The sequence below is a fragment of the Aquarana catesbeiana genome, linkage group LG12, assembly GCF_042186555.1.
Source record: "Aquarana catesbeiana isolate 2022-GZ linkage group LG12, ASM4218655v1, whole genome shotgun sequence".
Taxonomy (NCBI): domain Eukaryota; kingdom Metazoa; phylum Chordata; class Amphibia; order Anura; family Ranidae; genus Aquarana; species Aquarana catesbeiana.
In genome coordinates this window covers 209,929,747-209,946,825 of record NC_133335.1, presented here as the reverse complement: position 1 = coordinate 209,946,825, position 17,079 = coordinate 209,929,747, and the positions used below count along the sequence as shown (strand labels likewise).

The window sequence follows — 17,079 nt, the reverse complement described above, 5'->3', positions numbered from 1 at the left end:
CACTGGCTGTGATTGACAGCCAATGGCTCCCCCTGCTCCACTAAGGAGTGGGAGACACCGCTGGATCTGGCTCAGGTAAGTATTAGGGGGGCTGCATACTGAAGGTTTCCTACCTTCATGCATTCTATGAAACTTTGAAGTAGAGCTGGGCGATTTTCTCAAAAAAAAAAAACCTGCAATTTAAAAAAAAAAAAATTTGAATCAAGTTTTTTTTTTTTTTTTTTTAATTTGATGGACACCGTCCTGATCCTGAGGGGCTGCGGGCAGGAGTTTTTAGGGGAGGCCGCAGCTTCGGCCTAGTCCGCGGTGTCCGGCCTCGCTGACTAGGCCGAAGCTGACACCAGTGCTGGTGAAAAAAAAAAACAAAAAACGATTTGCTGAAAATTTGAATCGATTTGACCTCTCAACTCGATTCAAGATTCAAATCGATTTTTTTCCCCAGCCTTACTTTGAGACTTTACAACCACTTTAAGCCAGACATAGATGGATCGACTTTCCACTGGTTCAGCAGGGACCGGCCAAGATTCGATCCATCTCTTGGCAGGCTGGTTGTACTGAAGTCAATCCATTGATCAACTTTAGTTCAAGCAGCCTGTTGGATTTTTTGCTTGCTTACTAAACCCACAACAGTAAAATCAGTGTGTATATGCAGTAAAGCATGCTTGTTATATTCATTGTAGAATCTAAGGGGTTAATCTTCTGCATTTTGTAAAAAGGCTGTCTGAACCTGTCTTTTCTTTTTTTTTCCTGTCCCCAATCCATCTCCTGGTAGAACAGAGGCTAGTGGACAAGCTGCACATGCTCAGTTTGGTGTGTATTGATTACTGCCAGCGGCTATAGCTCCCTGACTGTGACCTTACACTGACTATGTTGATTTGGGGAGGGGGAGGGGGAGGGGGGGGAATCGAGAGAGAAGCAGAAAAAAAAAAATGGCATCATCTATGACTTGCTTAAAGTGTTACTAATCCCAGGACCCTGCATTCACTATATCTGGTCTTCCACGGTACACAGAACACGGAAATTCAATAGTTTTAGTATACAGTGGAACCTTAGATTACGAGGATAATCCGTTCCAGGAGAATGCTTGTAATCCAAAGCACTCACATATCAAAGCCAGTTTCCCCATAGAAGTCAATGGAAATGAAGATAATTAGTTCCGTATTGACTTCTATTGCATGCAATACCGCATGTGGCCAGAGGTGGGGGGGGGGCGCCGGAGAGCCTTGGAAATACTCGGGGACAGCTCGGCTGAACTTGGAAACACTCGGGAACGGAGTATTTCCAATTGTTGCTGAGTGGTTCTGAGTATTTCTCAACAACTCCGAACCGTTCCGAGTGTCATTGGTGCCCCCCCGCACCTCTGGCCAAATGCGGTACTGCACACCCCATTGGCTTTAATCCTGCTCGTTTTGTGAGACGACATGCGCAAATCGAGTCAGAATACAAAAAAAGTTGCTCGTCTTTCAAAATGCTCGTTAACCGCGTTAATCATAAACCCAGGTTCCACTGTATATATTTTATATAAACTGCTAAATACCTTTTTCTCATCAGCATTAAATAGTAGTCTTGTGACTTCTATCAGTGTCTGGTTAAAGCTTGTAGGCAGAGTTTTCAATCTACTCTGACCTGTCAGGCTGCAGGTCCCCTGACCCTGTGGACTAGGGGTAGGCAACCTGGGGCCCTCCAGCTCTTGTGGAACTACATTTCCCATGAGGCATTGCAAGGCTGGCAGTTACAATTACTCCCAGAGGCATGATGGGACTTGTAGTTCTGCAGCAGCTGGAGAGCCCCAGGTTGCCTACCCCTGCTCTGGACATTACTGATTGGCCCTGTGCTGATCACATGTACTCTCCCAAGGAAAAAAAAAACTTTCTAGCAATACACACCAAACTGAGCATGTGCAGCTTGTCCCCTAGCCTCTGTTCTACCAGGAGATGGATTGGAGACAGGAAAAAAAAAGAAAAGACAGGTTGAGACAGCCTTTTTACAAATTACAGAAGATTAACCCCTTAGATTCCACACTGAGTATAACAAGCATGCTTTACTGCATATACACACTGATTTTACTGTTGTGGGTTTAGTAACACTTTAAGACAAGAAATCTGTAGGTTCTAATCAATCACCACTTTACCAAAAAAAAAGAAGTTGGTGCTGGTTATACAGTACTTTAACATTTGGATTGTTCCTTTTACTGCATCACTGCTGGTTATTTGTTTTTGTAGTTGCATTGTAATGTTTAATAGGAGATTCTTCACATTGCGGTCTGTATCCTGACCCCTAATAACGATCCTTTTCTTTCTTTTATAGGCTAGTTATCCAACTTGGGAGGATTTTATTAGCAAAGCTATAAAGCTGCAATCACAGTTAAGGTGAGTCATTTATTTTTTTATATGTGTATTTTAATGGAATATATACGTGACTTAGAAAACATTAGATGAGGTGCACGGTACTTTAGGTTGCCCTTTAAAACAGAGCGATATTCGGCTGATTCCGGATGACCTGGCACAAGTTTCCCCCTGTTGGGCGGTCCTTTCTTCACCTTCTCACCCGTCATCCTTCAGTCTGAAATGGAAGGAGCTGTGTGGAAAATCTGTCGATCGAGTGGTGGCTAAATCTAATCAAATGCAGCCATTGTTCGAATGTATACACTCACCTGACACTTTATTAGGTACACCTTGCTAGTCATGGTTATTTCAGTCTGAGTTCACAGGGTGGGGGAACCACATGCGATTCGGACAGGAATTGCACCACACTCCTGTTCAAATCGCATGCCTTCTTTTGCAGTGTGATTTGCGCTCATTCATTTTGTTTGGGCTCGAGTTGCACTGGAAAGGTATTGGTACTCGGTATCAGCGAGTACTTGGCGAAAAGTATGGGTACTCGCTGGTAAAAAACAAAACAAAACGGTAGTTGTGTAACCCTATTGGTGGAAATTAGCGGTATCCCCCTGCTCCCTGGCTACAAGAGCAGCATGTTAAAGCACTAGCTGCATAGGATGACAAATATTTGGCAGATAAAACATTAATATCTATTGGCTGGAGGACCACTTTAACATTCTTTGTCAATGGCTGTTTCGTTTTTTGCACACGCAGTGCGGAGAGCGGAGTTGTGTCCACACCATATCTGAGTGATATGACTTCTAGGTCTGCTTGTAGGTTCAGCCATAGGAATGTAACGTGCATATGTACAGCAATCAGAAGATTACACTTTTTCAGCCGGGCGCAGATAAATATTTGGGGGGGGTGGCTGGTGGCTTTTTTTTTACCTTCATACATAGATTGCATAAAGGTACAAATCCCTTGTGCCTCTGCAACACTTACCTGAGTCCTCTGGTGCTCTCCCTGGCTGCAGCACTGCTACACTCTCTCTGGTCTCACAGGAGACACAGGCAGCAGTGGGAGCCATCGGTCCTGCTGCTGTCAGTCAAATCCTGTGAGGAGGGAGCGGGGGGCGTGGCTGAGCCGCGCTGTGTGAGGCTATGGATGCACACAGCCTGGCTCAGGAGCATGCCCACGCAGGTGCTCTCATAGAATATGGCTTGCTATGGGGCCTGCTGACAGAAAAGTGAGAGCGCCGGCAGGGGACTCCAGAAAAGGAGGAAAGGGCCGCTCTGTGCATTATGGTTCCACAGAGCAGTTAAAGCGGAGTTCCGCTTAAAAAAAAAAAAAATATATAAATAAAAAATAAAAGTCAGCAACTACAAATGTTGCAGCTGCTGACTTTTAATAATCGGACACTTACCTGTCCCAGGGTCCAGCGATGTGGGGGAACGAAGCCCCACTTGTCTCCCCCTCCTCTCTACAGTGCCAGCATTGTAATTATGGGCACGCGCCGTGTCTGGCCGGGCAATCATCTGGGTCCTGTAATGTGTCCCAGATGATTGCCGGGAGGGGGGGGGGGGGGGGGTCCTTCCTTCCTGTGCCGCGGCGCACCGGGAAGAAGTGGGAGCTGGGTCCCACTCCCCTCCCAAAAAAAATGACATGCCAAATGTGGCATGTCAGCGGGTCACCTCCCTTAAAGCGCAAGTTCCGTTTTTGGGTGGAACTCCGCATTAAGTAAAACACCTTTTTTTGTTATATATATATTTCTTTTTAAGCAGGATCTGTTCATGGATGTCCTGTTGATCAGATTGGATGCGGCCTAAACTGATCACTTTATATTAAAATAAAGTTTAAGAAAAAGCGACAAAATAAACATACGCTTACCGGACACTTTATTAGGTACACCTTGCTGGTACTGCATTGGACCCCCTTTTGCCTTCAGAATTGCCTTCATTCTTCATGGCAAAGATTCAACAAGGTGTTGGAAACATTCCTCAGAGATTTTGCTCCATAGTGACATGATAACATCACACAGTTGCTGCAGATTTGGAGTACAGGGACCTCATTGTCCAGTGGTGAGATGATTGGATCTTTGTGACATGGAGCATTATCCTGCTGGAAGAAGCCATCAGAAGATGGGGACACTGTAGTCATAAAGGGATGGACATGGTCAGCAACAATACTCAGGTAGGACGTGGGGTTTAAACGATGCTCAATTGGTACTAAGGGGCCCAAAGTGTGCCAAGAAAATATCCCCCCCACCATTGCACCTCCACCAGCCTGAATCGCTGATACAAGGCAGGATGGATCCATGCTTTCATGTTATTTACCCAAATTCTGACCCGACCATCTGAATGTTGCAGCTGAAATCAAATCTCATCAGAGCAGCTAATGCTTCAATCTTCTATTGTCCAATTTTGGTGATCCTATGCCAATTGTATCCTCAGTTTCCTGTTCTCCGCAGACAGGAGTGGCACCTGATGTTGTCTTCTGCTGCTGTAGCCCATCTGCTTCAAGGTTCAATGTGTTGTGCATTCAGAGATGGTATTCTGCATACCTTAGTTGTAATGAGTAGTTATTTGAGTTACTGTTGCCTTTCTATCATCTCCAAGCAGCCTGTTTATTCTCCTCTGACATCAATAAGGCATTTTAGTCCACGCGACTGCCGCTCACTGGACATTTTCTCTTTTTTCGGACCGTTCTCTGTAAACTCTAAAGATGGTTGTGCGTGAAAATCCCAGTAGATCAGCAGCTTTTTAAATACTCAGCCCGTCTGGCACCAACAACCATGCCACGTTCAAAGTTACCTAAATCATCCTTTTTTCCCCATTCTGATGCTCGGTTTGAACTTCAGCAAGTCGTCTTCACCACGTCTACACGCCTAAATGCATTAAGCTGCTGCTATGTGATTGGCTGATTTAGCCATTTGTTGTTACCAAGCAATTGAACAGGTGTACCGAATAATAAGTGGCCGGTGAGTGAAGTTTTCCTTTGATAAACGATTTACTGCTATTCTGGCTATCGCTAAATTGGAATGGATTTGGAAAGGCGACTCATCCAGAATACATAAAGGTTGGTTCCAGGAATTACACGGGCCGTTTAGGAAGTAATAGAATTCAATCAGGAGAACTCCACCCTGCTATAAACCGCGGCTTGAGGTGTGCAGTGATTTCCTGTGTTATGGAGAATTCACATAGCAAGAGGTGAAGGCTCTTCTGACCGATTAAACATTAATCCAGCCAAGGCCTTTGGAGAGATTGAAAGTTCTTGTCTATGGCATTCAGCTTCTTGGGTTTTGTACGTTTTGTTATTCACGCTTATCTCTTCCTCCTCCAATGTCACTTTGTCCCTCTTCGTATTTTGAGAGTTCTTATCCAGAGCCTGGAATGGAATCTTCTGTCTGCACTTTCTCACACAGACGGCTGTGGCCAGGATTGCATAGGGCAGGTTTCACAATTGTCCTAAGTCTCCATTCGCATTAGCGTGTCGCCAAAGTCCTGCTATTTGCGTTGCAACTTTGGAGCAACTTTGATCCGACTTTACATTTTCTAGCCCAAAGTCGCATCACAAGTCACACCAAAGTAGTGCAGTCACCTTTTCAAAGTCGCTGCGGCTTTAACGGGTACCATTGAAAAGAATGGGCTGCGACTTGTCATGCGATTATTGACAGTCACATGACAAGTCGAGCAAGTGTGAATGGAGAATGCAGAAAGAAAATGACATATCCTAAAAATGATCTTTTAGTAAGAATGCTCAAAAACAAGCTGCCTAAAGGAGGCTGTTCTTATTTTTTTCCCACATTGACAGTAAGGGTTCATTGGGCGTGCAATACTCTGCGTTCATATCCGTAGTTTGTACAGATTGGAATGCAGCAGTTTTGTATTCTGTGGGCCCATGCATACAGGTCCGTACATGGTTGTAAAACTTTGCTCACTACTGATATGCCTCTGCCACGTAGCAACCTTGGTTGCTAGGGTGCAGGCTGTCCCTGCCACTTAGCAACCTTTCTTGCTAGGGTGCAGGCAGTCCCTGCCACCTAGCATCCCTGGTTTCTAGGACACAGGAAGTCCCTGTCACCTAGCATCCGTGATTTCTAGGACACAGGAGGTCCCTACCAACTAGCATCCCTGGTTTCTAGGACTCGGGAGGTCCCTGCCACTTAGCATCCCTGGTTTCTTGGACTCGGGAGGTCCCTACCAACTAGCATCCCTGGTTTCTAGGACTCGGGAGGTCCCTGCCACTTAGCATCCCTGGTTTCTAGGACTCGGGAGGTCCCTGCCACTTAGCATCCCTGGTTTCTAGGACTTGGGAGGTCCCTGCCACTTAGCATCCCTGGTTTCTAGGACTCGGGAGGTCCCTGCCACTTAGCATCCCTGGTTTCTAGGACTCGGGAGGTCCCTGCCACTTAGCATCCCTGGTTTCTAGGACTCGGGAGGTCCCTGCCACTTAGCATCCCTGGTTTCTTGGACTCGGGAGGTCCCTACCAACTAGCACCCCTGGTTTCTAGGACACAGGAGGTCCCTGCCACTTAGCATCCCTGGTTTCTTGGACACAGGTGGTCCACATTGTAAAGTTGTATAAAACAAAACTAAAATCTGCATCCCACAACAAGCATATGAAGTGTATTTTACACTGCACAAATAAACAATTGTGGTAAATCGATTGGTGGCCACCACTGCCCATGTAAAAATCATCTGCCCCACCGGTTGCACACTACTGATGCTTTCATGTCGACCCTTGGCTCCGGTTCATACTAGAACGCTGTGCGAGAAACCTACGATCTGTGCGCATTTCCAGCACCACATTCAATAAGCATTTCCTTTGTGCTCTGCAGCGGCTGTCAGTGCAGTGTTAATGACACCCCAAATGCAGTGTGTTTGTCTACATCGGATAATTTGGTACAAAACTACCCTGCGAGATCTGGTTGCAGCGCGTTTTCAAAGGTAGTACATGCACTATTTTGCCCTTTTCTGTGCGCTTCATAGTGTGAATAGTAGGCTTAATGGCTGCCTTCATCCTAGCAAACAAAGACGTTGGGTAGCAGGGTCAATTTGTGTCCTAGAAACCAGGGATGCTAGGTGGCAGGGACAGCCCGTGTCCTAGAAACCAGGGATGCTAGGTGGCAGGGACCTCCTGTGTCCTAGAAACCAGGGATGCCAGGTGGCAGGGATCTCCTGTGTCCTAGAAACCTGGGATGCTAGTTGGTAGGGACTCATTCGTGTCCTAGAAACCAGGCATACTAGGTGGCAGGGACCTCCTGTGTCTTCGAAACCAGGTATGCTAGTTGGTAGGGACCACCTGTGTCCTAGAAACCAGGGATGCTAGGTTTCAGGGACCTCCCGCGTCCTAGAAACCAGGGATGCTAGGTGGTAGGGACCACCTGTGTCCTAGAAACCAGGGATGCTGGTTGGTAGGGACCTCCTGTGTCCTAGAAACCAGGAATGCTAGGTGGCAGGGACCCCCTGTGTCTTAGAAACCAGAGATGCTAGTTGGTAGGGACCTCCTGTGTCTTAGAAACCAGGGATGATAGGTGGCAGGGACCATTTAATCCACCACCCTTGGCCACTGGTGTGAACGTGGTCTAACTAACCTTTTGTCAATCCGCATTTTAAGTCCACTTTTTTTTCCCCAAGGTCTGTAGCTCCTGACTTTGAAAACACATACATTCCAGCCCAAGAAGTCCAGTTCTGTCTTTCTAGAATCCAAAAATTTCATTGGTGTTTTTGTTCTTGGGCCGCCATCTTGGATTCGGGAGCTGGCTGTGACCTTTTGATCAGCCTATCCCTTACAGTGCAAGTACAAGTTTCGCCAACTGGTGAAGACTGTTCTAAAGCTTCCTGGGATATGTGACCTAGAAGGGTGGGGGGGCAACCAAAGGCTATGTCATCCTTGCCTCGGCAAGAAATGAGGTAGTGGGGGGGGGGGAGCCTAAAAAAGGTACTTGCTATCCAAAATCAATCCAAATGTGTGATAGGCTTAGGGTGATGTGATATCTTAAAGTAGTTGTAAACCTTAGGCTTTGTTCATATTTCAGGTCTATCTCCCTATAGCAGTGGTCTCCAAACTGCGGCCCTTTGACTGCTTTTATCCGGCCCTTGGTGCATTATTCTCCTATTGTCAGCAACAGATGGGCATATTTCCTGCCCCTGGCACCATCGATGGGGCGCGGTTGCTCCCACTGGCGCCAGTGATGGGGCGCGGTTGCTCCCACTGGCGCCAGTGATGGGGCGCGGTTGCTCCCACTGGCGCCAGTGATGGGGCGCGGTTGCTCCCACTGGCGCCAGTGATGGGGCGCGGTTGCTCCCACTGGCGCCAGTGATGGGGCGCGGTTGCTCCCACTGATGCCAGGGCACTTTACTATCCTCCCAACATTAGGGGGGGGGCAGACTGTGACCAGTGGGAGAAGAAAGTGGCACTTTGTTTAGAAAGTTTGGAGACCCCTGCTCTATAATGTGTACTTGTCTCATTTCAGAGCATTAAGTGTCCTTTCTGTCTGCTGCCGCCGCCTCCCTCTATCAGCATGAGTCACTTCTAACAAGTTTTCCTGACACCACGATAAAAATGGTGACAGCACACAGCCTATGATTGTCAGCCTCAGCTCTGCCTTCCCTCCAGTGAGCTCTGCGTTCTCCTCATGGAGTGTGTCATTTCAGCTCTCCGCCCCCTTTTTTTCTGAACACTCAGACAAGCGTTATAAATTCAGTCTTTGAACAGATGTAGAGAAGAGAAAACCGCAGATAGACAGATTCAACTTATGTAGAAGGATTTGTTTCATCTCCAGAGGCCAGTCACTTCACTGAGTATATGGAAGGGTTTACAACCACGTTAAGTACGAGTCTCAAGTTCTACAGAAAATGTTAGGATTTGCTTATTACTTCCGCAGCCTATATGACTGCATCTGTTTCTTTGCTGATAGTAGGTGACCGTGGACTCCCGTCGTTTTCATTCTGCTCATGCAAACCACAACATGGCCACTACGCCTACCTCCTGTGCGGACGCTTGCAGTCCAGAACCGTGCAAAACAATTATGCATTTAAAGATGATCTCAGAGCACTCAGAGGAGGAAATCTATGTAGGAAGACGTCTCCTGTTCTACATTTGCCCTGACACAGGCATTCCATGTATGTGAAACGTGCTATTTGCACTCATTTTCCCCACTGATGTATGGTTTAGCTTCATAATTGAGCTTGTGGTGAGCCAGTGAAAGGCAGAGAATTCCTGTCACACTGGCATTATGGTTTTTGTTTGGCTCCATCTTGTTCGCCTTGAAAAAAAAATGGCAGCCTTCCAGAGGAAGTAATATCACGCTGTGATTAACCAATGTAAAAATATCTCTTTTAAGATTCGTAATACATACTTGTACTCTTCATTGTGCTACATGTTGCATAGTTATAGATAGTTATTCTAGTATGTTATAATTTTTGTCACGCTAAGTGTTTCTCTCTTTTTTTTTTTTTTTTTTTTTTATGCCTTCTGGAATGTAAGAAAAAAATGTAGAATGAGAATATGGATATTTTCAAAACCAGGCCATTGCGGTAATACATTACATGTATTGGTGTGCCCCAGTGCCATTTATTTTGATTTTCACCCACTGCACCTGCGATTAAATTTGCCTATACAGTAATATCTTGGATTAAAAGCATAATTTGTTCCAGAAGCATCCTTGTAATCCAAAGCACTCGTGTATCAAGGAGTCTCAATATAAGAAATAATGGAAACTCAAATGATTCGTTCCACAACCACTGCTGGTGTATGCAATACTGTATGTGTTCAGAGGTGCGGGGGCGCTGGTATATGCAGTACTGTATGTGGCCTGAGGCAGGGGCGCTGGTGTATGCAGTTACTGTATGTGGCCCGAGGTGCGGGGCGCTGGTGTATGCAGTACTGTTTGCGGCCAGAGGTGCGGGGGCGCTGGTGTATGCAATACTGTATGTGGCCAGAGGTGCGGGGGTGCTGGTGTATTCAGTACTGTAAGTGGCCAGAGGTGCGTGGGCGCTGGTGTATGCAGTACTGTATGTGGCCAGAGGTGCGGGGGCGCTGGTGTATGCAGTACTGTATGTGGCCAGAGGTGTGGGGTGCTGGTGTATGCAGTACTGTATGTGACCCGAGGTGCGGGGGCGCTGGTGTATGCAGAACTGTATGTGGCCAGAGGTGCGGGGGTGCTGGTGTATGCAGTACTGTATGTGGCCAGAGGTGCGGGGGTGCTGGTGTATGCAGTACTGTATGTGGCCAGAGGTGCGGGGGCGCTGGTGTATGCAGTACTGTATGTGGCCAGAGGTGCGGGGGTGCTGGTGTATGCAGTACTGTATGTGGCCAGAGGTGCGGGGGTGCTGGTGTATGCAGTACTGTATATGGGCAGAGGTGTGGGGGCGCTGGTGTATGCAATACTGTATGTGGCCCGAGGTGCAGGGGTGCTGGTGTATGCAGTACTGTTTGCGGCCAGAGATGTGGGGATGCTGGTGTATGCAGTACTGTATGCGGCCAGAGGTGCGGGGGCGCTGGTGTATACAGTACTGTATGCGGCCAGAGGTGCGGGGGTGCTGGTGTATGCAGTACTGTATGTGGCCAGAGGTGCGGGGGTGCTGGTGTATGCAGTACTGTATGTGGCCACAGGTGCGGGGGTGCTGGTGTATGCAGTACTGTATGTGGCCAGAGGTGCGGGGGCGCTGGTGTATGCAGTACTGTATGTGGCCAGAGGTGCGGGGGTGCTGGTGTATGCAGTACTATATATGGGCAGAGGTGTGGGGGCGCTGGTGTATGCAATACTGTATGTGGCCCGAGGTGCGAGGGTGCTGGTGTATGCAGTACTGTTTGCGGCCAGAGGTGTGGGGGTTCTGGTGTATGCAGTACTGTATGCGGCCAGAGGTGCGGGGGCGCTGGTGTATACAGTACTGTATGCGGCCAGAGGTGCGGGGGCGCTGGTGTATGCAATACTGTATGTGGCCAGAGGTGCGGGGGCGCTGGTGTATGCAGTACTGTATGCGGCCAGAGGTGTGGGGGCGCTGGTGTATGCAATACTGTATGTGGCCAGAGGTGCGGGGGCACTGGTGTATGCAGTACTGTATGCGGCCAGAGGTGTGGGGGCACTGGTGTATGCAGTACTGTATGTGGCCAGAGGTGCAGTGGTGCTGGAGACGCTCAGACGTATTTTGGGTGCTCTGAGGCACGCTACACCCACCCCACCCAGCTGGGAGTGTCTCAGAGCGCAAGTCCTCCAGGAAGCGCTGGGAGCCATCAGCGCCCCCAGACTTCTGGCCACATACAGTGATATATACACCAGCGGCTTTAGTCTTGCGAGACAGCGCTTGCAAATCAAGTCAGGATTTTAAAAAATATATATATATAGCTCGTCTTGTGAAACACTTCGGTTTGCGAGTAACGCGGTATACAAGCATCACTGTATTGTAGCCCATTCATATAGAATAAGCTGTCCTAACACAGTGCACCTCCACTCGCGCTGTAGTGGGAACAGGTACTTCGTTCAATCAAATTTTGTTCGTTTTATAGATTTCCAGGAACATAGAAAAAAAAGACCTTGCAACACTTTGAATAAGATGCACTGTGTTACCAAAAGCATTGGGACGCCTTTACACGCACATGAACGTTAATGACGTCTTGGTCTGTAGGGTTCAATATTGAGTTGGCCCACCCTTTGCAGCTATAACAGCTTCAACTCTTCTGGGAAGGCCGTCCACAAGGTTTAGGAGTGTGTCTATGGGAATGTTTGACCATTCTTCCAGAAGCACATCTCCAATGTCTAGGAATGGTGGCTCTTGCAGCCGTCAAAGTGGCAAAGGATGTTGCGTTTACCGACTTGATTTGAACCGGGCAGTATAAATGAGGTGATTTTGTGGACCTTTCCAGTATAGTTGCAGTATGGAAGCCCAGAACTTCTTGATTGGGGGGCAATCGACCCGAATATGGAGCATTGTGCCTTCAGCACTCCTGGTACAGGTACTTGGGAGATGCATAATCATTCTTTAAACTAGAGTGGGAAAGGCCCTTAGCCTTTGTAATGTTGTAAGGGCCTAGTTTCCACTTTTCATTATCTGAACATATGCATTGGCACAACACGTGGCAACACATGTCATTGCTGCCCTTACATTGTTAGACCATGGTAACCCATTCATCATGTAACTCATTTACAACTACAATGGGTTACAGTGGAAAACCAATCCTTCCGCTTTGCTCTCCTGTCACCGAACAGTCAGTCGGTGTGAGTTTTTACAAGTTTTAGTATTTTGATAATAAATATTTAGCACCAGCTGAGCCGGCAGCATTGTTAATCGTGGCCCGATGTTTAGGGTCATCTTTAACACAGGGCAAAAGGGGCAGCTGCCCCGGGCCCGGTCGTTGTGGGGCCCAAAGCAGCTGCCCCTTGAGTCCGTGCTGCCTGCAAATAGTTGATGAGTGGATTCAGAGGGGGGCCCAAGAAAATGTTTTGCCCAGGGCCCAATCAATATTAAAGACGGCCCTGCCAATGTTTATAAAGCAGAGTCGTCCTGATACTAATAGCTTAACAAAATGGGCGGTGCGTATTGGACACAGGCAGCATCTATTAAGTGGGTCAGGCGGAAAGTCATTCACCGTCCGCCAAAACAGGAATCCCATGACAGCCTGCGGCCTTCAGCATCTTGACTGGGATTAATTTAGAGATGGAAAAGCGATCAGAAACCTTGCAGGATATCATCTGTTTGCACTTATTGTATGTACTTCACTTCACTAAAGCTTCCCATATACTTCAGAACTCTGAGTATTCTTAAATTTTTAATTCATGTTGGATTGTACTTTGACGTGTTCGCATGCTGGCATTAACACATGGACCTCATTCAGGCTTCAGGTCCTAAAGTGACACTAAACTATATCCTTATTCTCCAAAATAAAAGTCCTTACACATCTGCTACATAATGGCCTTGTTATCTATTTCTTATGATTTTGTTTTTTAACTCATTATATCCTCACTGAGCCATCAAACCTCTCCCTTTTCCCCTCGCTTAGGTTTGTTTGGAATGAGCAGTGCACATTGGTTGCAGCCATGTGATATGTTCTCTACGTGTTGCACATCCCATAATTTATCTCAGGAGTGAGCAAGGAGGGTGGCTACATTCCTATATACAGTGGGACCATGGAGAACGAACATTGCCACCCTCACAGCAGATTTGGAGAGATCAAAAACGATACTTTTTTGAGTTGAGGGTGCATACTTGAATAGATTTTTATTTTTTAAACCAGAATGCAGAGTTGCTTTAAAGCTGGTTGTACATGGATCAAATATTGGCCATTTCAGCAGGTACCAGCCAAATTTCTTTTCATGTTCCTATTTCGAGAGGAGTTGATCTAGCGATTGACTCCCTCCCGTAGCACAGCAGAGGGATTCCCCCATCCACCTCGATGGTGAAAATGATCATCTATGGCCAGCTTAAGGCCCCTTTCACACTGCCGCACAATTTTGTCGTGATTTTGTGGAATGCCTGTGTAAACTTGAGGTCTATGGACCTATCAAAGTCAAACCAAAGTAGTACAGGGACTACTTTGAAGTCGCACAGATATGAATGGTACTCATTGGAAATCGTGGGGTACGACTTGTCATGTGACTTTGAAGTCCCAAGTCGCGCAAGTGTGAAAGAGGCCTTAAGCGGAGTTCTGTAGAAAAAATAAACTAAAAGTCAGCAGCTACAAATACTGGATAAGGAAACCTACCTGTCCAGGGATCCCGCAATATTGGCACCCCTAGCTGATTCGTCAGCCGGCTCCGGGTGCAGGCGCCGGCATCTGTAGTAAGGGAAACAGGAAGTGAAGCCTTGCGGCGTTTCGATGCATTTAGCCATGTTTAGCATTTTTTATGCCCAAATGTTCCTCTTTTGAACATGATTCTTCACTGCCTCTAAACTCTGTTGCTTATAAACTCATATAAAATCCTATATGTGCATGGACACATGGCTTGCTTTTTTTTTTTTTTTTTTTTTATAGGTGTGTTCAGGGGCTTAGGCAAAAAAAACCCAAAAGCCCCAAAAACATCAGTTTAGGAGCAGCAGTGCGCATGAGACCTTATTGTCCACCAGTGTAAATCTTCTTAGATTAGTGGTGCACCGAAATGAAAATTCGGGACGGAAACCAAAAATTCAGGATGCACTTGGCCGAAAACCGAAATGGACAGTTTTTAAAAAATATATTTTTTCTATATAGTTGTATTATATTGGACTTCTTAAAGCGGAGTTCCACCCTAAAAAAAAAATTTTCATGAAAGACTCCTTTTAACCTAGAAAAAATCATTTGGAGGAATTTTTTTTTAATATATACTTACCAAAAAGGCCCTGTTGCTATGTAGGCCTCGTAATCTGCCACTTCCTGATCCGCAGAGCTCCTGGTGACTTCCTCCCTCGCCTGTGCTCCTGGGAAATGACACATCGAGTGGCGCTACGGCCGCCGTTGAATCGCGCATGCGCGAGATTGAGAGGTGCATGCTGGTTACCCAGCATGCACCTTTCCCAAGCTATTCCAGGAAGCAATCTTGATTGGGCTTCACATGCCCACATTCAGGATGGCCACAACTGCCACAAACGAAGCAGAAAAATATAACAGTAAGTACTTTATATTTTCTAACAAGCGATTGTGATCATTATATAGTCTTTTTGATATCTCATTAGTAATAATGGTAGGATGCAAAAAAAGATTTTTTTTCGCCGGAACTCCGCTTTAACATCATGAATTTAAAAGAATATGAATTTATTTACGTCCATTACTGCCACCTTTTCGGCTGATAGGCTGCTTTCATACTGAGCAGTTTTTGAAGCGCTTTTGCGTTTAAAAAAAAAAACCTCAAGAAAAATGCATCCCTTTAAATTCTGTCTGTCTTCACACTGGTCCGTTCTTCTGTTACGGTGTTAAAAAAGAAAATCCTGCTTGTCGCATTTTTTATGCATATTTGGCCAGTTAAAAAAAGCGCTCCCGTGTTGAACTTTTCTTTTTTTTTTTTTTTTTTTTTTTTGAGTCGCTTGTCCTATGAAAAACACACAGCAAACACGGTAAAATCTCTGCAAAATCATGCACAGCCAAAACAATGATCACCCTATTTTCATCCGATATGGGTGCATCCCTACTTTAGATGGGCCTATAACCTCAGTTTGGGAATCAGAGTTGACGTTTGACAGTTGCTAATCTATTCAATCTTCAGCTACCTGACCTGGTATAACGTGCAGTTTTGTGGCTCCTGAGTGTGCATAACTGTATCAAATAATAAAGTCCAATAGATATTTACAGTAATTCATACTTCACCCTGTTATTGGACTCTGCTGTGTAGTTGTGGGATGGGGATTAAAGGGGCTATCCACCTAAAAACCATAATTTAGGTAAAGATGGAGCTTGGGGAGTCTACCTCTGCTTTTTGACACCCTGGGACCCTCTGCACCTGTTTCGTGACATGCTTACTTTAAAGGGAAAGGTCTGCTCCTTGGATGGGCTGCCCAGATTACCCAACTATAACGCATCACTGAACCCCTAGGCAGCGATCAGCAGGCTGTCAATGTTCCAATTTACTTTGAATTGATGAAATTGTGTTGCCATAAGCGCAGGGCGATGGACATCATTGACTTTATCATTTAAACTGATTGGTGTGTCTGCAGACAAGCCAGATACAGGTAACATGCGGTGAAAGCAGCTGCCCTGTATGACGGCGGGGAGGCTGGATGAACACCAGACACTGTCAAGGGAGTCGGTTTCCTATCATTGCAGACTTTGCACTGTTAAAGTAAACATTTAATGCAAAGAACCGAAAATAAAACAGATGGTAATCTGTATGTAAAGAAAATTCGTCTTTTGACGCAAGTGTTGCAAAGCACTTAAGCTGACATTTTTATAATGCATTGGGCTGGCATGTGTTGTTTTCCCGAAATATATTTTCTTTTGTTTTCTTTAAAACACAGTGACATGTGTTAGTGCATTTTGCAGCTTTTTCTTTGCTGCGTGTTTTCACCCAGCACACATCAAATCCGCGCTTGGGCCTTTTGGAAGAAATGGATTCCAGCTAGTCATGGCGTTCACTGCGTTGAGAAACAACTCTATGAACGTGGTGTGGATGGGCCATAAAGTAACTATTTTTCATTTTTGATAGTGGTGAGAGGTTGGAACCCCTGTCTGGTTTGTAATGCTGTTTGTATCTCTTCTGGGTGAACAGTGTTGATTTTGGCGTCAAATTTCACTTTAGTAGCATTTTAGTCAAATTTAGTCGACTAAAATCTTATGGGTTTAGTTATATTGTAAAGCATTATTTAACCATTTCTTTAGAATTTCCAAACTCATTATATACCCCTGGAGTAAAAAAAAAAAAAAAAAATCTAATGTTATTTATGATATTAAGGGTTGAACAAACTTCACAGATACCCTGGATGGTGGTCTGAGGAGGCCTGTAATGCACACTGCTCTGGACGGTGACCTGGGAGGCCTGTAATGCTGCACAGTGCTCTGGACGGTGGTCTGAGAGGCCTGTAATGTTGCACGGTGGTCTGAGGAGGCCTGTAATGCTGCACAGTGCTCTGGACGCTGGTCTGAAGAAGCCTGCAATGCTGTACAGTGCTCTTGACAGTGGTCTGAAAGGCCGATAATACTGTACAGTGGTCTGGACGGTGTTCTTAGGAGGCCTGTAATGCTGCACAGTGCTCTGGACGGTGATCAGAGGAGGCCTTTAATGTTGCACAGTGCTCTGGATGGTGGTCTGAGGAGGCCTGTAATGCTGCACAGTGCTCTGGACTGTGGTCTGAAG

At 46.2% G+C, this 17,079-nt stretch overlaps 1 protein-coding gene across 2 annotated transcripts in view; it reads left to right on the top strand.

Annotated features, from left to right (window-relative positions):
* LOC141113484 (protein MTSS 1-like) overlaps nt 1-17,079 on the top strand; it is a 209,954-nt gene that overhangs the window by 64,497 nt on the left and 128,378 nt on the right. For both annotated transcript variants that reach the window (XM_073606616.1, XM_073606615.1), the window contains exon 2: nt 2,308-2,369. In XM_073606616.1, the coding sequence (XP_073462717.1) occupies nt 2,308-2,369 (62 nt within the window). The remainder of the gene's footprint in view (nt 1-2,307; nt 2,370-17,079) is intronic.